We start from the raw sequence: 24,464 nt of genomic DNA, 5'->3' as shown, positions 1-24,464 counted from the left end.
GAGCATCCAATAGAAACAGCTGATCAGATGAGCCTTCATGAAATTCAACATAAGTTTGAATATTTCATCAAACAGAAGCTGAAGCAGACAGATGTCTGCAGCCTGAGAAGATGAGCTGAAAGTTTGCTGCTTCCATTGTTTCCCCTGAAAACCTTTCAAAATCCCACCACTGCTAATTTTCCAGCTAATTTCCTGCAAATGTGCTTAGTAATTTCCAACAAGTCAGACGTAACTCTCAGGACGTCTCTCGCAGACCTACAGGGGAAAGTGTTGCTGTTATATTTTCAGGTTTCAAACTAGTAAATAAACTGGCTCTGTGATGAAAAACCAGCTGCCAGAGAGACGCTTCGTCCCCCAGGCTTTCATTCTGATGAACACAGTGAAACAACCCACTGTTAGATCATTTGGGTCATAAGCCAGTGCCCTGCTCTGTTTTCCAATCATAATTTGCATAATAGTTTGTATTAATTATTTGCACTAGTACTTTGTACAGTTTCTTATTTATCCAGTGTGGAGTCGGTTTGATTTGTTGAAACAGACTTCAGCCGTAGCTTCAAAAACATGAGAAATTTGAGAAATGCGGACACACTGACAGACTCGAATCAGCTGTTAGTTCACACATTTCCTAATTTTTTCTTAGAAAACTGGAACATGATGAGTGCCAAACTATTCTGAGATTTAAAGCTGAACAGCAGCTGGTATTCAGAGGCATGAGGTGGGATCTTTGGGAGGAGCATTTTAGGTTGATGAAAGCAGAGAGACGTGCCATGCTTTAAAGGAAAACAAACTTAAAACAAAACTCAGGGGTACCACGAGGAGGGAGAAGTTCGTATGTGAAAGCATGCCTTGATGTTTTAACATGCAGGCAATGTGCACATCACCTGTTCCAGCTGTTACCCTCAGGCAGCCGGTGCAGGACACTTCAAGCCAAAACCGGCTGTTGCATTAATAAATATACTCGGGGATAAACCACTGTGAAAATGCGAACTCTTAACTCTACAATATTTTTCTAAGGATTAAATCACTGTGCAATAACCATATTTTCCCTTGTCCATTCTCATATACAGTCTTCTATATACTATATTATTTATTTATTTATTATACTTTTTTTCTCTTGCCACTTGCACTGAATTTGTTTGGATACAGTTTCTGTTGTTCTTAAAGCACAATGACAATAAAGATTCTGACTCTTTTAAAAAAAAGTGTGATGATGTTACTTTTGTGAACAATGCATTTCATAAACGTCACACAGTCTGTGCAAGTGCAAACCAAAGAGCTGTCATAAGTTTGTTGTCACAGATGCATCTGTAGGCGTCTCAGTTTGGGGAGGGGGGTATTTAACTCTTTCATGCATGAATTATGACAACCTCAATCAGGATTGTTTTCTTAAGTATTTTTATTCATCTTCAGGCAAGAAAAAATATTTTTGAACTTCATTTTTTAAACATGCTTTTAAAAGAGTTTTGTTTTTTGTTACATGTCCACTTACAAATGTCCACTGGCTGACCAGTGGGTGGCGGGGTATGGAGTGACACATCAATGTCCAATGTAGTGGTTTATGTGCAAGTATACTATCAACATGGACGCAAGTGTTTGATCTATCAGTTTGCATACCAATTGGCTTCTGTGAAAATGGCTCATGTATAAGAATTTGCATACCCAGGAAACCTCTAGAGTGCACGACAGATGTAAAGAAACATGCAGGCAGGGTTTACCCTTCCCAGCCTCCCAAACCCTGAGTTGGATAAGCACAAAATAATACATGGATGGATATGATATATATAATATTTTATTGTACTGCTGTTGTGATGAAAACTGTGAGAATAAGGCCCAGAGGAAGATGAGTTGAAGAACTGATGCCGAGGAGAGCGCTGCTGTTAATGTGCAGTACAGGTTTCTGCCTGCGGGTGGCAGCAGCTCGCTGCGCGCTGTTTATGTCGGTGAGCAGCAGCAGCAGAGGAAGAAGCAGCGGGAGGCCGTTGTGTTGCTCATAGCTAAAGCTCTGAGTTCCGTTTGTATTGGAATATCCGCAGAAAAAGCTGCAATCTATCCGCGGAGCTCTGCACTTCGGTCCTCCTCGTTCAGTGACCTCCGCAGCTCTCCCGCAGCGTGCCCGCGAGGAGCCGCAGGACCTCCGCGGAAGGCGATGTACCGCGGTCGGCCTCCTCCGAGAGGGGGCTACCCGCCTCCCTTTGAAGGCCGGGGTCCGCCTCCGCCGAGGCCCTACCCGGCCCCGGGCTACAGGGACGACCGGAGCCGGCCCAGACCTCCGTATCACTCTGGCTACCACGACCACGGACCCCCGGATCCCTACCGCCGCTCCCCGCCGCGCAGGAGGTACCCTTCCCCGGGCTCAGACAGCAACCGCGGCGGGGAGTTATGGACCGGAGGTCCGCCGAGAGAGGTGAGAGAGCCGAGGTCCGAACGGGCCGAACACACCGGACAGCCGGCAGGTTACCGCACACACACCGGTTTGGGTGGTCTGCGGGGACGGATACGGCTGAGAGGGAAAATATCTGTTTCTCATTTATAAAGAGTGTGTTTGGAATCAGATTTAGACCAAACCCCTTTTAAAAAACGACCAATTTATCGCGAGATTAGCGTTTATGTACCGCGTTTATTATTTAGTTTTATTGTTTAACGTGTCTGCCCGACGACTCGGTCAGAGAGATCAGGAGGAGCCAGGTTATGAAGGGCCTTGAAGGTGAGCAGAAGAAAGGGCACCTGGAGCACGTATGCTAAACAGCAGGACTGTTGGGATGTTTGTTGGTAATAATGATGTTGGTAGACGTTTAGCTTGCAAGACAAGGAGCTTTGTAAAATCTTACTTTGGTTTAAGTGCTGTTTCAGCCGTGAAGTTTATGTCCCAGTGACCTGTAAAATTCTAGTTGATTATAGTTCTTCAGAATAAGTGCCTGGAGATACTTCAGGAAGGACTTTGGCTGAATCCAGCTCTGCTCCCACCACACTTGGCGCTGTAAGCTCAGGAACGCTCAGGTTAGAAACTGTAGAGCAGGGGTGTCAAACTCAAACACACAGTGGGCCAAAATTCAAAACTGGAACAAAGTCGCGGGCTAACATTAATATTTATTGAAATATATTTATTCCTCCAGATATAAGAATGAATCTTTTCTTATGGACTCAAACACGTTTTGCTGAAAAACTGAATATGAAACAAGCAAAGCTTAATACTAAACAATATATATATATATTAGCTGTATAATACCAGTAGGCCAGCTCTAATAGTAATTTGGTATGGCTTCGCGGGCCAAATGTAATTAGGCTGCGGGCCAAATTTGACACCTATGCTGTAGAGTAATCAGAATCTTAGAAACCTGAAAAAACCCCAAACAAAACACAAAGCTGCCATAAAACATCTCCATCAGGTCACACACGCCGATGGTGAAAAGGTTCGTTTTTTCCATTACGTGCCACAGGCGCTGGGCTGTCCTGTCGGTATTCTACTCTGAGAGATTTAGTGCTGAATTTTTGTGTTTCTCGTACAGAGGTCTTTGTCTCCACGTGGCCCGATTCCCCTGGACCACAACCTCGTCATCACCGTTGGCAACGAGCTGAATGGACCTTCTGGCTCCGCCTCCTTATGCCATCTCGAAAGGTGATCATTAGGCAGATTTTGTGTTTATTGTGATGGTTGAAGGCAATACAGCTGGATAAAGAAACAGCAAATGTGGTCCTTTGTTACTTGTGAAAAGGAAATGATTTCACCATTAAAAGATGTTCACATTGAAACATCTCATCTAAGTCATCTGATATAAATATTCTAGGAACAACAAGTAAGGTTCAAGGTTCTTTATTTGTCACGTGCATAGTTATACAAGTATAACACACAGTGAAATGTAACCTGACATGCTCCTCGACATGTGCAAAAATTGGGGGGGGAGAGAGTAAAAAAAAAAAAAATATATATATATATATATATATATATATACACACACACACACACACATTGGGGTGAATGTGCAGTAGTGGCAGCAAGCAGGTGAATTCAGTACATTAATAAGAATAGACATCTGACTATTTTACAGAATAGACAATATAAACATTTAAAATTAAAGGAATTTGAATTTTTTGGTCCAGACCAAAAAAGCCTTTTTGGTCTGGACCTGAATGTGGGCAGCCCATGTCAGGTCTGAGGAGATGTGGACACCAAGATACTTGAAGGACTGCACCCTCTCCACTGGAGCTCCATTGATGATAATGGGCTTGTAGTCTCTGTGCTGACCCCTTCTGAAGTCCACCACCAGCTCCTTGGTCTTGCTGACGTTCAGGTGGAGGTGGTTGTCCCGGCACCATGATGCCAGATTCTTCACTTCGTCCATGTCGGCCGTCTCATCGTTGTTGGAGATGGCGCCCAACACCACTGTGTTGTTAGCAAACTTCACAATGGTGTTGGAGCCATGGGTGGCCACACAGTCCGAAGTGTAGAGGGAGTAGAGCAGTGGCGAGAGGACACATCCCTGAGGTGCTCCTGTGTTGATGGTGATGCTGTTGGACACGCATCTACCTACCCTCACCACCTGAGTTCTGCCAGTGAGGAAGTCCAACACCCATGCACACAGACGGCTGTTGAGTCCCAGATCCCTCAGCTTTGTGAACAGTCTGCAGGGCACTATTGTGTTAAACGCTGAACTGTAATCAACAAACAGCAGTCTCACATAGTTACCCTAAGCCTGCAGTGTGAGAGCAAAGTGCTCTAATAGGGTGATATGGTACTACAAGGTCATTAAGATAAGATGGGGCCTGATTATTTAAGACCTTGTATGTGAGGAGCAGGATTTTGAATTCTGGATTTAACAGGAAGCCAAAACAGGAGAAATCTGCTCTCTTTCTAGTCCCTGTCAGGACTCTTGCTGCAGCATTTTGGATCAGCTGAAGGCTTTTCAGGGAGTTTTTTGGACTTCCTGATAATAATGAATTACAGTCGTCCAGCCTGGAAGTAATAAATGCATGAACTAGTTTTTCAGCGTCACTCTGAGACAGGATATTTCTAACTTTAGAGATGTTGCACAAATGGAAGAACGCAGTCTTACATATTTGTTTAATATGTGCGTTGAAGGACATGTCCTGGTCAAAAATGACTCCAAGGTTCCTCACAGCGTTACTGGAGGCCAAGGTAATGCCATCCAGAGTAAGAATCTGGTTAGATACCATATTTGTAAGCTTTTCAGGGCCGAGTACAATAACCTCAGTTTGATCTGAATTAAGAAGCAGAAAGTTAGCGGCCATCCAGGTCTTTATGTCTTTAAGACCTTCCTGCAGTTTAACTCATTGGTGTGTGTTATCTGGCTTCATGGACAGATAGAGCTGGGTGTCATCTGCATAGCAGTGTAAATGTATGCTATGTCTTCTAATGATGCTGCCTAAGGGAAGCATGTACAGTGGGGCAAAAAAGTATTTAGTCAGCCACCGATTGTGCAAGTTCCCCCACTTAAAATGATGACAGAGGTCAGTAATTTGCACCAGAGGTACACTTCAACTGTGAGAGACAGAATGTGAAAAAAAAATCCATGAATTCACATGGTAGGATTTGTAAAGAATTTATTGGTAAATTAGGGTGGAAAATAAGTATTTGGTCACCTCAAACAAGGAAAATCTCTGGCTCTCACAGACCTGTAACGTCTTCTGTAAGAAGCTTTTCTGTCCCCCACTCATTACCTGTATGAATGGCACCTGTTTGAACTCATCATCTGTATAAAAGACACCTGTCCACAGCCTCAAACAGTCAGACTCCAAACTCCGCCATGGCCAAGACCAAAGAGCTTTCGAAGGACACCAGGAAAAGTATTGTAGACCTGCACCAGACTGGGAAGAGTGAATCTACAATAGGCAAGCAGCGTGGTGTGAAAAAATCAGCTGTGGGAGCAATCATCAGAAAATGGAAGACATACAAGACCACTGATAATCTCCCTCGATCTGGGGCTCCACGCAAGATCTCATCCCGTGGGGTCAAAATGATCATGAGAACGGTGAGCAAAGATCCCAGAACCACACGGGGGGGCCTGGTGAATGACCTGCAGAGAGCTGGGACCAAAGTAACAAAGGTCACCATCAGTAACACACTACAACGGCAGGGAATCAAATCCCGCAGTGCCAGACGTGTTCCGCTGCTGAAGCCAGTGCATGTCCAGGCCCGTCTGAAGTTTGCCAGAGAGCACATGGATGATACAGCAGAGGATTGGGAGAATGTCATGTGGTCAGATGAAACCAAAGTAGAACTTTTTGGTATAAACTCAACTCGTCGTGTTTGGAGGAAGAAGAATACTGAGTTGCATCCCAAGAACACCATACCTACTGTGAAGCATGGGGGTGGAAACATCATGCTATGGGGCTGTTTTTCTGCCAAGGGGACAGGACCACTGATCCGTGTTAAGGACAGAATGAATGGGGCCATGTATCGTGAGATTTTGAGCCAAAACCTCCTTCCATCAGTGAGAACTTTGAAGATGAAACGAGGCTGGGTCTTCCAACATGACAATGATCCAAAACACACCGCCCGGGCAACAAAGGAGTGGATCCGTAAGAAGCATTTGAAAGTCCTGGAGTGGCCTAGCCAGTCTCCAGACCTCAACCCCATAGAAAATCTGTGGCGGGAGTTGAAAGTCCGTGTTGCTCGGCGACAGCCCCAAAACATCACTGCTCTCGAGAAGATCTGCATGGAGGAATGGGCCAAAATACCAGCTACTGTGTGTGCAAACCTGGTAAAGACCTATAGTAAACGTTTGACCTCTGTTATTGCCAACAAAGGTTATGTTACAAAGTATTGAGTTGTATTTTTGTTATTGACCAAATACTTATTTTCCACCCTGATTTACCAATAAATTCTTTACAAATCCTACCAAATTCAAATTCAAATTTTATTTGTCACGTACACAGTCATACACAGTACGATATGTAGTGAAATGCTTGGACAACTGCTCGTGACCTAAAGAAAACAAAAAAGGAAAAGGCTATGAATAAGAAAGGAAATAAATATGAAAAATTAAAAAGGGTAAATTTAACTAGGAAGGAATAAAATATAAATTAAGGTTAAAAATGAAATAACTGTACAACACAAATTAGAATGAAGGGTAAATTTAACTGGGAAGAATAAGAAAGATAAATATATAAATTAAAGTTGAAAATAAAATAACTGTACAACAAAATACACAATATAGAACTATATAAGAATGTATGAAGAAATCTAAATATAAATAAATATATACACAATAACAGCAGCTGTACAAGTATTAACCGGAAATGAAGAATATAGTGACCAGTGTTGTGCAAAACCAAAGTCCAGAAAGTCCAGTGTGTGTGTAAGAACCATATGTGTGGGTCAGTACTGTGTGGTGGTGTGATTGTCTGATACCATGTGGATTCATGAATTTTTTTTTTCACATTCTGTCTCTCACAGTTGAAGTGTACCTCTGGTGCAAATTACTGACCTCTGTCATCATTTTAGGTGGGGGAACTTGCACAATCGGTGGCTGACTAAATACTTTTTTGCCCCACTGTATAATGTAAACAGAACTGGTCCTAGCACTGAACCCTGTGGAACTCCATAATTAACCTCAGTGTGTGAAGAGGACTCTCCATTTACATGCACAAACTGGAGTCTATTAGATAGATATGATACAAACCACTGCAGCACAGTACCTGTAATACCTACAGCATGTTCTAATCGCTCTAATAGGATATTATGGTCGACAGTATTGAACGCTGCACTGAGGTCTAGCAGGACAAGCACAGAGATGAGTCCACTGTCAGAGGCCATAAGAAGATCATTTGTCATTTTACATTTTGAGAGAAGCCAATTGAGTCTAATAACAGATTAAATGCCATGTTGAGGCTGTCATTTTTAGCATCTACGTGGATGTTAAAATCACCCACAATAATTATTTTATCTGAGCTCAGAACTAAATCAGATAAAAAGTCTGAGAAATCAGACAGAAACTCTGTGTAAGGCCCAGGTGGACGATAGATGATAACAAGTAAGACTGGTTTCTGAGTTTTACAGCTGGGGTGGACGAGGCTAAGCATCAGGCTTTCAAAGGAATTAAAAGTCTGTCTGGGTCTTTGGTTGATTACTAGGCTGGTGTGAAAACTTGCTGCCACACCGCCCCCTCGGCCTGTGCGTTGAGGTTTCTGGCAATTATGTGTCAGTGAATGGTAAAAATGTGTTATCTGCACAACCAGTGAGCAAGGTTATTATCGTTAACGAAAACTAACAAAATAACGAAAACTAGAAGTGAAAAAACATTTTTGTTAATGGAAATAAAAATAAAAACAAAAAAAGGAAAACTAACTAAAATTAACTGAATTTATAGCAAAAATGTGTTTAGTTTTCGTAGATGTGTGTGTGTCATACAATAGTCAAGGGTGAAAATGAAGTTTAGTTTCCAGATTTTTTTCTTGCTGTGTCTCATTATGCCAGCAGGTAGCAGTACGTTAGTCGAGTTGTTTGTGTCGCTGCTCCGTCCACGCGCAGAATCATGTCAGGAAAAGTCGGGAGAAAGCGCCAGAGTCCAATTTGGGATTACTTTGAATATGACTGTGTTTTGGATAAAGCAAGTGTCTTGTAGTGGAAAGAGACAAATTATGAGGGACATTTCTAAAGGGGAAAAAAATCCCACAAACCTTAAAGTGCGCTTGAAAAGCTCACACAAGAAGGCTAACCTAGCTTACCTTGAGAAGGTAAGGGAGCGCACTCAAACCTCATCCCCAGAAAACAGAAGCTAACCCCAGGCAAGGCAGCGTGATGCATCCCGAGACAACAGAACGGGGATATCTGCATAACTGTGTGAGTCAATTGCCTTCAAAAGGTTTATCAATTCACTTGAACCAAAATTACGAACACCCGGTGCTGCAAGAGTTAATAGTCTCATTGGGGCCAAGATATAAATGTTATAGTTGCCTGGTATCAATGGTTGTTCATCTGCCTTTATTCATTTATTTATTTATTTATTTAAAGAACCCATAGGTGGGAATGTGAGTTGTCTGTCTCTGCGTGTTAGCCCTGCGACAGACAGGCGACCTGTGCAGGGTGCAGGGTTTGGTAGCTGGAATAGCAACATACCCAAGGATAAGCAGAAGAGCATGACTGATATGATGAAACTGGGATTTTGTTGCACTTAATTATTGCAAACAACTAAAACTATAACTGAAACTAAGGATTTTCAAAAAAAACTAAACTAAACTAGTAAACAATTGGTAAAAACTAATTAAAACTGATATAAAATTGAAAATCTGAAGTCAAAACTAAATAAAAATAAAAACTAATGAAAATTGCAAAACTATTAAAACCCTGCCAGTGAGGTTTAGCTACTTCATGTTTTTGTCTCCATGTAGACGGGAGTACGAGCAAAGTCGGGGCCGGAGCAAACCTCGCAGCCGTAGTCCCGACCGGAGTCGGGCCAGGAGTCTTGGAAGGAGCAAGAGCCGTCCCCGTAGCCAGAGTCGCAGTCCGAAACGGAGCCGGGCCAAGAGCCGGGGCCGAAGCCGCAGTCCGGACCGGAGCAGGGCCAAGAGCAGGGCCAAGAGCCAGAGCCGCAGTCCAGACCGGAGCAGAGCCAAGAGTCGGGCCCGCAGCAAGAGTCGCCCCCGGAGCAGGTCTAAATCTAGGTCCAGATCCAGGTCTCGATCCAGAGGAAGGAGTCGAGGACGAAGCTACAGCAAAGGGACGAGCTATGCTCGCAGTAAGAGCCGTCAGAGGAGCCGCAGTCGCAGTGCAAGCAGCAGCTCAAGCAGCCGCAGCAGAAGTGGTGCCACAGATTTGAATAAAGGGTTTAAGGAGCTAGAAATGGCTCGCCGCAGGAAGGAACTTGAGGAGCTGCTCACGTTACCAACAAAGTCCATCCTGAAGAAACGCAGCTCCGAGGACTCGCCATCCGTCAGGGTAAGTTTGCAGACAGTGTTTCAGTCGGTGTTTCGATACATGCTTCTGTTAGCCAAAAAGCAGAGATGACCACGGCGGAGTTCCTCAAAATGACCATCATAGTATTTCTGTTACAGAGCACGGACTCTCCTCAAACTCAGGATGGCTCCATGTCCCGACTGGCCGATCAGCTCCTGCAGGCCGTCAAAGGCGCTGACCCTCGCATGGTGGCATCCATGCTTGCGGAGCTGCGGTCTGATCCACAGATGGCTCGCCGTGCTGGCCTCGACGCTGAGATCAAAGAAATCCTCAGCCTGCTGGGGATGACAACGCCGGGGCCCAGGACTCAGGAGAAGGTGCTGGACGACATTGACGACGAGGAGAGATTCCTCTATGGCGATTTGGAGGAACCCAAACCACCGCCGGGGCCAGAGCCAGTCTTGACCCACAGTCTAGACTTGTATGGAGACGTAACTGAGGAGGCGCTGTATGGAGACTACCCACAGCAGAAACTGGTCTCTGCTCAGACACACGGATGTACCCTTCAGCCCCCTCACTCCACGGACAGTTATGTGAGCCGGCCCGCCATCAGCCCCGACCACAACACCACAGCCCAGGTGTCGAACCCCGCTCACCCACCGGGGAACGAGCCCCTGGAGGAGAGCGAGCGCCAGGCACTAGAAGAGTACGAGAAGATCCAGGATCTGCTTAAAACCATCGGTCTGGACCTTGGAGTGGCCGAAATTACCAAGATGGCCGCCAGGACCAAAGAGCGTCTCCACGGGAAGAAACCCCCTACAAAGACGCCCACGCGGCGCAGACGGTACTCCTCCGACAGCTCTGATGGCAGCCGGCAGGGCCGTAGGTCACGAAGCCACAGTGGCAGCTCTAGCAGCACCAGCCGGAGCCGGAGCCACGGACGCGGTGCCACTGGCGCCGGCTGGAGCAGCGACGAGGATGACCGCAGGAAGAGCTCAGCTTCGCTCAAATCTCACCAAGACCGTGACATTAAAGAGGAGAAAGGCGAGTGGAGCAACACGGCAGCGCCGCCCTGTCAGACTCCAGAGCCAAGCTGCCACCCCCCTCATCCAGGTGTACCCATCCCCACCTACCCCCCTTCGCAGGTCCCCGCCATGATGCACCCCAGCTACCCGCCACCTGTGTACAGTCAGTATGGGAATTACTTGCCCTTCGTACCCCAGCAGTGGCCCCCCACATATCCACCCCCAAACATGAGGATGCCTCCTCCTACACTTGCTGAGGAGTACCCTCCCACACTACCCTACAAACAGGATTATACCCCTGAGCCAGGGGTCAAAGGTCAGTCTCCTTTTAAAGAACTCTTATCACATTTAGTCTGAGCGTGACAATTATTTGCGGGATGTTTTCCTCACCGCTAACCAGGCGGCCCTGCCCCTTCCTCTTGTGGATCCTTGCGTGTAGGTTGCTGTAGTGTTTGTCCTCTCACTTCTCCCCCTGCCACCTCTGCAAAACAGCATGTAGGAGACACGGCTGACTATTGAACAGTTACTGATTTGTCACAGAGACTCTGCATCCTCATTGGTCAACAAGTTGTGATTAAATGTTCATTATCCAATGATTGTCCCCTGCTTAAAAACAATGCAGCTTTAAGAAGCTACTTCCATTTTTATATACAGTTTGTTTGCTTCAGAGTACTTAGCCATTTTTATTAGCTGTGTTACTTAATAGGTTGAGAAGGCTGAAATGTGCACTACCCAAATGTTTGCACATAGAAACGAGTCATTCAGTCATAAACATTCAGGTAGTTTTAAAATGTGTTGTTACTATTTTTACCCGCCTCCATAATCAGTGTAACACATGGTTGGCCACAGTTGAATCCAGTGTACAAAACTGGTGAGCGCTGGAAGAATAAACTGGATTCATCGACCAGCGAGAGCAGGATGAGCAGCTGTGGGTCAGTCGGTGTAAATAAATGTGTCTGTCCATCCTCAGGTTTGGTGAAGAGCTCCACCCAACACGCAGAGAAGGGGAGCGCCAAAGCTGCGAGAGTGTCTGAGGAGCAGAACAACGAGAGCCAGAAACAGAAGGTCAGCCTCCATCGCTTCTTCCCACGTCTTTGCATTTACGTCAGAAGGAAGTTTATGCCTCCACATCCTTTGGCTCCACCTGAAAAACTGAGATGTGGATCATTCCGAGAAGGAAAGATGTAGATTTGGGTGGAGCCTCTGACTCAGATTCAGCTGATTGGATGTTCACACCTGTGACTGTGTTGGTTTGTTCAGGTTCTAGAAGAGAGAGAGAAGCTGAAGCAGGAGCGAGAGATCAGGATGAAGAAGAAGGAGTATCTGATGAAGGAGCTGGAGAGACTCAGGAAGCAGCAAGGTGTGTTACTGTGTTACAGGTGATTTATGCTCCGCCCACGCAGCAATCCCAGCCAGCATGTGGTGGGATGTCCTATAAAGCTGGTGTTGGTTTTAAGTTTATTAATGAAGTATAAAATCAGACACTTTTCTCAGCTGAAATGAGACTGGAGATCCTCAGGGATCACCTCTGGGACTTTTTTTAAATTTGTTTTTATTCAACATGTGCACAGCTGTGTACAGCTGATCATTTCAGAAACCTGCCACTGTAGAAAGTTTCATTTGGTGTTTGTTGTTTTAGGTGTGACATGAAAACATGGAGCTGCAGGAGACGCCTTCTGATCGATGGAACGTCACTGATGGCGCTTTGACATTTGCCCTGCAATGTTTTTCAGGCGAGCTGCTGAGGAAGAAGCGCCGGGAGAAGGATGGCCACAAGGACCCTCTGCTGCAGGAGATCAGCCACCTGCAGGAGGAGGTCATGGCCCAGATCTCCAACCTCCGCAAGGAGCACGAGGCTGCCGAGAAGAAACGCAGCGAGATCGAGAAAGTGGCACTCATCCTTGGCTTGAACCCGTCGGACCGACCCCGCAGGACCAGCAAACCGCCTGAGGTCCAGAAGGCTGAGCAGCAGACTCCACCACAGAAGAAGAAACGTGAGGCGGAAAGGAGCCCAGAAGGCCAGCCGGCGGCCAGCGGCCCCATGATGAAGGTACACTCACCTGCAGAGGAGGTAACAGGAAGTGATATCGGAGTTAGAAAGCATAGCTAGGGTCAGTTATTGATCAGAGTTTACTCAGACGAGATGTGTCGAGAAGCACCGAGAACATGTTCCTTTATTCACTCAGTGAGGTTCACCTGCAGACCACTTTGTCCTCTAGAGCTGTTATTTTGAATTCAATGCTTTTATTTTGGAAGATTTTACTTTGTGCTTGTAGTTTTGTCTGCCTCATCATCACGTCGGCAGTGAAACTAGTTTCCCTGAACATTAGTTGTTTTAATGGTTTTATATAAAAATTTTAATATAAGAAGTTTAAATGTTTCATGACAAGATTCTGCGATCTTGTCGCGTTAGACTGGAAATAGATAGCTCAGAGAAATGAAATGTTTTTAAAGCTGTGCTAACAAACAAGAAGTTTATCGGACATGTAAAGGATTTGTATAATCGCTGGGTGGAGCTAAAGCCTCACTACTGTCTCATGTAAATTAGTTTAATCCATTCATCATCATAGAAATGTCTTTGTACTTTTACTACTGTTTGTTTTCGTTACATTGAGAGTGAGAGCGCGTTTTAATGCAGCTGTAGTAACAATAAGATGGTTTGAAAACATTTCTTTGTGGTCGAGTGATGTAGTTTAGAGGACCGGTTCAGCTCAGCAAGCTGTGAAACATAGAAACAGGAAGTCAAAAAAGTATTTCTAGAAAATAAAATATTATTTGAATTCCATAAAGGATTAGCATATGGGCTCAAATTGTGGTCATAAATATTTTGTACTTGTAAATCAGTTTTGTATGTGTAAAAAGATTTGTGTGTGGACTTAGCCAAAAATTAAGTGTGAAACTCTGCACTCAAGTTTCAAGTTACAAGTACGAATTTTGACCCTATTTTTCTTCCTTTCAGCTGATTGGTCAATGTCATGTCAATCACAAATTTATCTATCCAATCAGAGAACAGATGGGCTTGGGCTGTCGGAGGTTTTTTTTTTTTAACTGCAGGTCCTGGAAGGGTAATACAGTTTGAAGCTGGAGGATCTCTCTATCTCTCTATATCTCTCTCTCTCTATCTCTCTATCTCTCTATCTCTATCTGATAGCAGTTAGGTCCCCTAACTTTCAGCAGCTGTTGAAAGGATAAAGTTGTGGTATATCAGTGGTTAGAAATGCATTATTACTTTAGGATTAGTTTAACACAAAGTCATAGCTGACCCGGGACCATGGCTGTGAGTCACAGTGCGCAGCATAAAGGTCCTCTCATTGGACGCAGCATGTGCTGCTAATGCTAACTAAAAGCCAAGGATCCAGAATCTGTTGCTGGCTGCTGAATTCTGTGTGCAGCAGCTCTCCCTGCACTAGATGTACCTGCTCCTTGTCGTTTCTGTCTCTGACTTTATGTCCTCTACAAGAGTTTGTTTTTTTTTATCTTCAAATGTTCAACAAAAACATGTATCGCTAATTCATAATGAAGAAAGCTTTGTAACTATCCCCACTAGTGAAGACTGTCATTTCCACAAACCCAAGCCCATCTGTTCTCTGATTGGATTGTTAAATTTGTGATTGACATGACATTGGCCAGTGAGATGAAAGGAAGAAAAATAGGGTCAAAATTCGTACTTGTAACTTGAAACTTGAGTGCAGAGTTTAAGTGTATTTTTTGGCTAAGTCCACACACAAATCTTTTAACACATACAAATCCTGATTTACAAGCACAAAACTTTTATGACCACAATTTGAGCCCATATTAGCAAGCTAACGTACCTCTGCAAACATGTTCACAGACAGTTTAGGAGGATTCACGTGTGCTTGTGTCCGGCTTTAATGGGCTCTACTCTCATTCTGTGTGTTTGTTGTGACATCACATGTTGTCAGACTGGACTGTCATGGCCACCAACATTTATACCTGTGCATGGCGAAGCTCCACCAGTTTGGAGTAGTTGGAGGTGGAGTTTCTCTCTTTGAGGTGATTCAATTCAGTTTTATTTACACAGCGCCAAATTACAACAGTCACCTCAAAGCGCTTTATACTGTAAGGTAGACCCTACGATAACACATACAGAGAAAACCCAACAGTCCTGTGACCGACCGCCTACGAGCGAGCGCTTTGGCAACAGTGGGAAGGCCGCACTGAGTCGTAGTCGTTGCCGACTGTGATGATAAATGTTTCGTGTTTCTAGGACGGTCACAGCGTACATTTCAGAAGCGTTTGCATTTATGACAGTGCAGCTTGCCTCATCAGTGATTGGTTGTTGAAGTTGTGACAGCCCCGTGAGCCAGGTTATACAAATCGATGATGATCAGTAACTGCTCGCTGATCATTTGGTGCACTTACGCAGCGCTGTTGGTTTGAAGAGCGCCCCATCCTCGTCCAGATACATCCAACGTCAGGCAAAAAAGCAGCACATACGTGTGAATCTGCACATGGTCTCAGGTCATCAATGTGCCGAAAGTCCTCCATCAGCACCCCAACAGAATGTGGCGGTGTCCTGGGCTGCTGATGGGTTAAACAGACATTTGAATGTTTGCTGTGAGTAATTATGTGTTTCCTTGAAACCCTCCTCGAGTAGTTAAACGTCAGTTTATTCTAATCAGTTTATTAAAACACGTGGATCGGGTGCTAGGTAGTGAGAGAAATCAACATGAATCAGCTCCTGGCTCACGTTTACAGCTGCTGCTCGGCTGGTTTGGCCGTTACACGCTGGGTTTCAGCATCAGGAAGGTGTGACGCTACCAAGGCGTGGATACTGGATAGGGCTGCTCGATTATGGCAAAAATGGTAATCACGATTATTTTCACTGAAATTGAGATCTCGATTATTTGACGATATTTATTTAACTCTTTAAGTCCTACCATAGAACCAAGTCCACCAGAGCTTATATTATTTTTTTTACATGCTGTAGTGCCATTTGTGGGAGCATTTCAAGTTGCTATACATCAATACAACTGTTATAGCCCATATTTTAATAATATGTATGCATTAAGTCCATAGTAACTACATTAATTGCAAAAAAGTGCAATAAGCTACAAAAAAATTGAAAATCGTTTTTTTTTTTTTTTTTACATATTTCTACTTGGAGAAATTTAAGAGGTTTGTCCCTCAAAACTTTAAATACAAAAAAGTTGCAAAAAATAGTTTACAACAACAGGAAATTTATTTTGAGTGTCTTCATAGTTTTATTTTGGAGATACAGCAATTTTTATATACTGCAGGAAAAACAAAAAACAATCCTATGATGCAAATTTGCAAAGAAAACAGCATGTGCATCAAAATAAACTATTTCCAGCAGTGCAATTCGAGTTCTAAGCATCCCAGAAACTATTCAGAAAAGTCAAACATGACTTATAAAAACACCAGTATAGGCTTTTAAGGCCTACAAGTAAAAAACTACATTTTCCGCGAATATGGCGTCACTTCTGGTTTTGGACAGGAAATGGCGGACATGTGATAGTTCGCGCTGACGTCTGTTTCAATGTGGGAAGTGTTACGAACAGCTGATCGGATCGGCAAAGCGTGTTTCTGGAATATTGTTTTTGTTCCTGCAAGCGCTTTTTATGCAATTTTTTGCAAAGCTTTATGTGGAAGGAAACCGTGACTGAGGACAAGCTGATGGCATCAGATGTAAGTTTCATATGCAAAAAAAATTATTGCGCTAGCTTACATGGTTCAGGTTCTACAGGGATTTAAAAATAGTTACACAAAACGGAGCTTGCTGCTCTGACCGGCTTTAAAGGGTTAACAATAACAATGTATTGAATAATGACTTTAAAAAATAATATAAAATAGTGTGCAAATACTGATAACAGTGCAAATGTTTGCAATATAAGAAATAAATGAAAAATGTAAACATCTGTGTTTAGTGAACTTTGCAGTGTTGCTCTGTGGTGCAGCTACGACACCGTAGCAAAGTTTACACACTGTGTCTACTTGATCCACGTCTGACTCCGCCAACCCATAATGTTTCCACACCACTGAAGTTTTTTTTTTTTTTACCTCTCTTTTCAACCAACGGCAGTCACTCTCTTCTCCAAATAACTTCTGCTTAGCTTTCCGAGCTTCCCTCGGGTCCTCTTAATTGTTGTGACACGTGTTCGAAATGCAGAGAGGTGCACTCGATTTGCCACACGGAGCAGCGCGAGAGTAAAGCTTGAGGGAGGTGCTAATAATCGGCTCAGTCATTTTTAATGATCGTTGAAAGCCCAGATCGTAATCGTGATTAAAATTCGATTAATTGAGCAGCCCTAATACTGGACGAGTCAGATCCAGATTATTGATTGCGTTAATGAGCAACTAGTCATGAAAACAACGCTGCTGAGCGGAGGGTTATAGACTGAATTTAGACTGTTGAGTTTCATTGTGACCGCTGCAAGTTTGTGCTCAAGTTGAAATTTTGCGTAAGAAGTTACTGCCGCTATAAAAACCGTCTGAGGGATACACGTTGACATCTTCAATGCAGAGTCACACAAGGTAAGAAACTCTTTAAAAGGAGCTCCTGTTTTTGCTCTGAATGCAGGCTGTCGCTCTTCTCCCCGCCATCTTGACTCTCCATCATTTTTCTTTCTTTGTTCTTGTTTAGCAGACTTCCGTGACTCTGTCGCCTTCGAAGGCGTCCCTGCACACGCCGCCCGACGCCACTGCAGCTCCAGCCCCGCCCCCCGAGCCCTTTGAATACTATGACGCTGGAAACCACTGGTGCAAAAACTGTAACGCTACGTGTGGTTCCATGTTTGATTTTTTCACACACTTGCACAGCAAAACGCACCTAAAGGTTGGTTTTCACTTTAAAGCATCATCGCCCACATTGTCTGAAATTCTCCCTCTTTGATATTCAGTTGATATTCATACCTCGGCGGGCTCCTCGTGTTTGCTCTGTTACATTTCATGTTCTTCTCCGTCCCTCAGACTCTGGACCCGTATGACCGACCCTGGGCTTCCACTCCGAGCAAAATCAAAAAGAACCAGCTGCCAGACGAGAAGCTGACTAAACCCGCTAAAGGTACTTGTGCTGCACCTTCAGAGGATCCTGCAGACGTATCACAGTCTGTTTTTTGAACCACTGAATTTTGTTAGCCATATTTTGGTTCCAGGTGGAGCTCAGTGTGGATCTCTGCTGCCATTTCTGTCTCTTAATGAAAACAGTGATAATGAAGTGATTCGCATCGAAGCATAGGGGAGACTGCTGTCCGCACCTCCAGTGCTGATTCGTTTCCTTTTCATGCCTCACATGGCTCTGAAAGCTGCTGAAAATGCAACAACAGTTGGTAAAGTGCGCTAAGTTCTTGGTGCAGGTGTGTTCGTATCACCCCAAAAACAGCTTGACTGCATCTCCTGCAGGCACCCGGTTATTGCTGAGGAGCTGCAGCATTTTTCCATCTTTCACTGGTCTTAAATAGCCACTCAACTCTTTACCATCTGTTTTCCAAAAAAGTCAGCACCCCGCCTCTTTAACCTTCTCCTTTTTTGACAGGTACTGGAAATGGACACTTCCATAAGGTAAACATGATTGGTAGCTCATTTATCCTCCGTTTGAGGGTTGAAAATGTCATGTGTGTCGCGCTGCAGGTTCGGAGTTCCTGGTACCCGTCAGAGGATTCTTCTGCCTGCTGTGCAGAGAGTTTTATGGCGACGGCATCTGTGCAGAAGAGCATGTCACCACGCACGCTCACAACGAGAAGTATAAGGTTTGGAACTCAATGACTTAAGCATTGCCAAATATACAGAGATCTGTGCCACCTAAACCTTTAAAGGTTGTCAGGCCTGCCTTTTCTTGATTTGATATAGATAAAGGATAGATATAAATAAAGCAACACTTCACACATCGGATCGCAGAGGATCCCTCCCCATCCTGGAAATCTGGACAGCCACATGGTTTAATGGAAGAGAAAATTATGAACCTTTACAGATGACTGAATTCAAAGACGTCAACAGTCAAAACGAAAAGGCTTGTTCATTATGCTGAAATTTCATTGCAGCACCTAAAAATGCTCCTCAGTTCTCATCCTGTACAAAGGAGCAGACATCAGTTCTGCTGTTGGGCTGAGGGGCATCTATGTCCAGCTTAGAGTAACTGCCTGTCACCTGGAATTTTCCCCATGCTCTAAAAAGTGTTGCTTTGAATTATTTGAGCAGTGTGTTTCTGGGGTTTGATCAATTCTGATGTGTAGATTGTAAGATTACATGTTTATATGTCAAGTGACCAAAGTGGACTTCAATATATATTCTTGACTCTTCCTCACCAGAAACAAATGTATGAGAACCCACTGTACGAGCAGAGGCGGAACCTGGACCGCCAGGCGGGACTGGCCTTAGAGGCAAGTGGAAAGAAACGCAAACATGATGACGATGAGAAAGGCAGCAAAGAGGAAAAGTCCAAACACAAAAAAGAGAAAAAGGAAAAGGAGAAAAAGAAAGAAGAGAATGCTTCAAAGGAGGACAAGTCCAAAATTAAAAAGGAGGAAGACGAGGATAAGCTGAAGCCAAGCAAAAAGGAAGATTTTAAGAATGCCAAGAGCCCTGAAAAGGAGTGGCCTTATTACAGCAAGAAAAATAATGATGAAAAGTACAACTACAGCAAGAAGGATGACAAGTACCATTACAGCCGAGAGGAAGACGAGAGGGACAGCCGGCACAGATACAGCAGGGATGAGGAATATCGGTACCATTACCGCACCGATGCTAATGACCGTCCCAAATATGGTTCAAAAGATGATGGGGACAAATTTAAAGGTGGCAAATATTCAGATGCCAGATCCAAATATGAGAAAGAGCGAGACGAATGCAAACCTAAACCTGAGAGGGAAGGTTTTAAAACGTTTGAGCCAGAGAAGCCGGCAGTCAGCAACCCCGAACCACTACCAAAACCCTACGAACCGCCCAAAATTCTTTGTGGCCCCAGTCCGGCCATGAGGGCCAAGCTCCGCAAGCAGAGCCTGGAGGCCGGCAAACCAACTACAGCAGCAACAACCACATTCGGAAAGTTCATTTGGAAGAAGAAGGAGAACGTGCTTGCAAAGGAGGCAGAGAAAGTTGCTGCAGAATTCATCAAAGAGGATGAAGCTGCTGCCAAGTCCCCTTCGGTGGAAGACTCTTTTGCAAAGTCAGTAGCTGTTGCCAAAGAGATCGCAGAGAAGCTGGGAAACAAACCAAGCGTATCTGCTCCCTGGATGTCCAACCGGGGACGGATCCGACCCAACCTCCCTACACCTGCTCTAGGTCTGAGGAAGCCAACCATGATGGGCAGACCTGCATCTCTGAATACCTTTCTGTCCATTAAACCCCAAAACCCTACTTTAGTAGAGTCTCTTCCAACAGAGGGCGCAGTACTCCCGCCTCCTCCCGTGAGTTCCGGAAATGGTCTGCTTCAGACTAAAATGGTCCCATACGTTGATAAACTTGGGCCATTTGAGGCAGTCCTTCCCTTGTTTCAGGTTAGACCTCCACCCGTGGTGCCTGTACCAGCTGAAGTTAAATCTACTCTGCCAGTTTTTGAACCTGCCCGAGTCCAGCCAAATCCTGCCCCTGCTGGTGTTACAACTCCTACACATTCTAAATTTAATACTACTCCACCAGTTTTTGAACCTGCCCGAGTCCAGCCAAATCCTGCCCCTGCAGGTCTCACAACTCCTACACCTTCTAAATTTAATACTACTCCACCAGTTTTTGAACCTGCCCGAGTCCAGCCAAATCCTGCCCCTGCAGGTCTCACAACTCCTACACCTTCTAAATTTAATACTACTCCACCAGTTTTTGAACCTGCCCGAGTCCAGCCAAGTCTCACAACTCCTACACCTTCTAAATTTAATACTACTCCACCAGTTTTTGAACCTGCTCGAGTCCAGCCAAATCCTGCCCCTGCAGGTGTCACAACTCCTACACCTTCTAAAGTTAACCCTGCTCCACCAGTTTCTAAACCTGTCCCAGTCGACTTAAAGTCGGTCCCAGTACAGGCAAAACCTTTAACTTCTTTAGCTACCACAGCTACTCCAGCACAACCAGCCATGATAAAGATTGTGTCTGACGTGGCAGCTCCTGGTGTCCCAGAGGGTGAGCAGACTCGTACGGTGTTTGTCAAACCTCCACCTTTCATGAATAAGTGTGATGGAGCTCAGAAATCGGACAAATTTAGGAGCAACCTGGCTGCAGCCAGAGCCCAAGATTTATTTGGCATCTTCTACAGCAGCATCAGCCAAACGGGCCCCTCCTCCTTCAGCAAACCAGCATCAGATACTAGAGCTGAAGGCAGTAGTGGCAGTAAAAGTCCATTTCCAGTTCCAAAAGCCCTAACACCCCAACCACAGTCCAAACCACACCCAGAATTACAGCCCCAACCTGAGTCTCAGCCACAGTCCCAACCACAGCCCAAACTGCACCCTGAACCTGGGTCCCAGCCACAGTCCAAACCACAGACACAGCAACACCTTGAACTCCAGCCTGAACCACAGCCCAAGGCACAAGGTCTTACTCAGTTCCCGCTTCCAAATGAACTCCAAAGATCTCCACAACGAAATCCAAATGAGCAGCCACAAAACCCACTGACCCCAACAAACTCAGGCATTCAAATTATGTCTGTCTGGTCCCTGCAGTCTGCCAAAGACTCCGCATCTGAGTTGGCTCTACCTAATGAAAGAAACACGCAAATGGCTCAACCAAGAGTGTCTCCCCCGCTTCAGTGTGAGGTTCAGAGTGCACCTGAAGACCAGTCTGTGACAGCCAAATTGGATCCCCAAATCTTCCCAGAGAGTCAGTCTTCCAGACTGGAGTCCCAGCTCAAACCATGTCCTGAAAGTCAAATAGAGCCCCAACAGTCAGAATTAAGCAAGGTCAACGAATTCCATCCAGAGACTCATTCTGACACAGAACCTGAACCCAAACCAAAAACGGGTCCTAAAACCAGGGGTAAGAAAACCCCGCCTGCTCCTCGGCCAACCCGGCAAACCCGATCCCAAACAAGATACCAAACCCGACAGCAGCTGAACCAGAACCAGCCTGAACCAGAACCCGAGTCAGCTTCAGGTGACACTGATGCTGCAACTACAAACCCAAAGAACTTGGACATGGTAGATCCTGGCTCTGTGTCGCAGCCAGAGGCTGAGGCGTCCAGTGAGGCGAACCCTCAGATTATGAAGATAACTGCAGAAACACTGGGCTTGCCCTCTGACATGACCTCACTGGACTTTGAATATGATTTTAACTTTGAGTAGGAGGTGACTGGGCTTTGTGACATGGGGGCGGGGTTTATTCTAACCGCTCGGCTATCCAGAAAGGCTGAAGCCACAATGTGTCACATAGTGGAGGGCATGTGAAAGTGACGAGATAGACACTCTTGCTGAGGGACTACACCTGTCTAAAGGACCAGATTTATTTAGAGTTTAATTGAATTCCTTTCTTCACTGTTTTCTCCAGAATTTGTTTTTAGGTCTGATTGATCTCATAGAAACGTGTCCAGGACATTTGTCCTCACCCAGCAGTCTCCTAGTTTTGCAGCTTTTGCTTACACTTCATAGGTTTCCAATAGACTAAAAGAAGAATTTAAATACTCAAATAAACCTGTAAACTGCTTGATTTATGCCATTTCTGTTTAAATAACACAATAAACCTCCTCTCTTTGATCATATTTGGCAGCTGGGACCGCTGGTGTGTTGCGTTTTGGAGTTGCATTAAATGAATAATGATTCCACCTAACAGGACTAGTGAGCTCATGTAGATGGCTGCCATCCGATCTACTGAACGAGAAACCTTATAAAATCAGAGCGCTCACCCGGTCTGGTTGTGATTTGTTAGTTTTTAGTTACCGTGTACCTGTTGCTACCTGGCTCTAAATAATAAAAACACAATTGCAGACTTTCAGCCTGACCCAGTCTTTGAAATACATAAACCAGGCTCAGTCAAGCACAGTCTTTTATTGTAATGACACAACTTGTCCTTTGAGGCAGCAGAGTGTCTGTCTGAGGTGCTCTCTGTTGAAAGTGGAGATGCAGCTGACAATGATGAATATTTGGATGAGTCTGCTAAGACTCCTGTGAATTTCCGTACTCTGAGGTGAACCTGGAACACTTTGTAATCCTTGAACCCTTTCACAGTTCATCTGGACCGACTGTTTGGTTTCACCTCATTTCTGCTTCTTGTCACAGGAAATGTTGGCCTAGAACCTTTCGGGAAATAAAAGATTCCTGAAGTCAAAAAAAGCCCAACAAAGTTCAGACAGTTCATCCCAGGGACATTTCTTAAATTTTCAAGCCATCAGTGTATTTATTTTATTTTTTTTATAGGTGACCTTTCTGTTGTTGATCTCAGACTTGCTGGATGTCTTCCCCTGTGTAACGGGTCTGAACTGAATCATCTGTCTCAGAATAGATAAATCTGTGGCTGGGAAATGCTAGAAAAGAACCTGTGACCTGGACCTCAAATTTCCTGAACCTACAGAGAATATGGCATCTCAGAACACGAGGTGAGGCTTAATTTAGCAACCAAATCGTTAAAAGTTTCTTAGTGTCTGGGAAATATGTCAATGTGAAGGTGAAGATCTGAGTCATGGTCCTTTCACTGGTTCTCAATGTTTGATCCAGCTAACCCAGATTAACTCACTGTAATGTACTAAATTTGTGGTTAACCTGTTTAAGAACTTGCAGATGAGAGGCTGTAATCCCATTTAGGGTCTCAAACAAATGGTTGTAAAGCAGAGCGTAAATTACTAAAAGGACATGTTCCCTCATCACCTGTTGAACGGCCTCTTACAGATGAAACTGATGGTTGGAAGACTGCTCCTTCAAAGAGCACAGTGTAGTTTTGGCCGGTTCACGGTTAAGGCCTCGTTTCATCCTGTTTCGACCTCGGAAAGCTTGTTCTGATGCTCCTGAATGAAACAGTTACTGGAACTGCATCGGATGTTCTTCGTTCATTGTGTCTGAAACTGCTCGTTCTGTAATGTGTTAAAGTTTTAATAAAAGGAGAAACTCCAGCATGTCTCTGTGTGCTCATTACAAGGGAAAGAAACTTTATTCAATCAAAATCGGGACAAAATCGGAACACACGGAGGACGCTTGGCTCAGGTTTAAGTACTTCTACAGATAAAAGGCAAAAATCTGATTTATTATTAAAATATTAATAGTTATATATTATTAATAAAGTTCTGAGAGCCTAATGTCTGGATGATTGTAGAGTATAAAGCAGAAGGAAATTCTGACCCAGATTAGTTTGAGATATTCTCTCTTATTTACTTTGTATTTGAAGGTTTGATGAATAATCTGCAGTGATTAAGAAACCTTCCAGAGATTCTTGCAGCCAGAGTTGGGTCGACTCTAGAAGTGTCAAATCTGAGAACCGTGCAGTGGCGTCCATGCAGAGGTAATCGGGGACAAGTCCAAATACTCAAGCCGATCATACGATCATTAAACTGCAGTTTGTGACCCAACGGGGCTCACCTGTCTCAGGTAAAGTCTCTGATTGAGCCGGTCTCCATGTTGGAGGGCATCTACAGTGTTGGGGAGTAATGGAATACAAAATATGAGTAACTGTATTCTGTTACGTCTGTGAAGGTT

At 44.5% G+C, this 24,464-nt stretch overlaps 1 protein-coding gene across 1 annotated transcript; it reads left to right on the top strand.

Annotated features, from left to right (window-relative positions):
- The first annotated feature begins 1,881 nt into the window (after window positions 1–1,881).
- znf318 (zinc finger protein 318) lies at window positions 1,882–23,884 on the top strand. The gene is made up of 12 exons (XM_076891364.1): window positions 1,882–2,404; window positions 3,507–3,616; window positions 9,349–9,895; window positions 10,012–11,194; window positions 11,849–11,943; window positions 12,139–12,238; window positions 12,612–12,928; window positions 17,504–17,695; window positions 17,830–17,923; window positions 18,490–18,608; window positions 19,167–20,679; window positions 20,752–23,884. Exons 1-12 carry the CDS (start codon window positions 2,147–2,149, stop codon window positions 22,125–22,127), a joined length of 5,904 nt encoding a protein of 1,967 aa, XP_076747479.1. The 5' UTR covers window positions 1,882–2,146; the 3' UTR covers window positions 22,128–23,884.
- Window positions 23,885–24,464: the final 580 nt, after the last annotated feature.

The sequence above is a fragment of the Maylandia zebra genome, linkage group LG13 (genome assembly GCF_041146795.1).
Source record: "Maylandia zebra isolate NMK-2024a linkage group LG13, Mzebra_GT3a, whole genome shotgun sequence".
Taxonomy (NCBI): Eukaryota; Metazoa; Chordata; class Actinopteri; order Cichliformes; family Cichlidae; genus Maylandia; species Maylandia zebra.
Note: the sequence above shows the minus strand (reverse complement) of the source record. Positions and strands in the feature narration are given on the sequence as shown.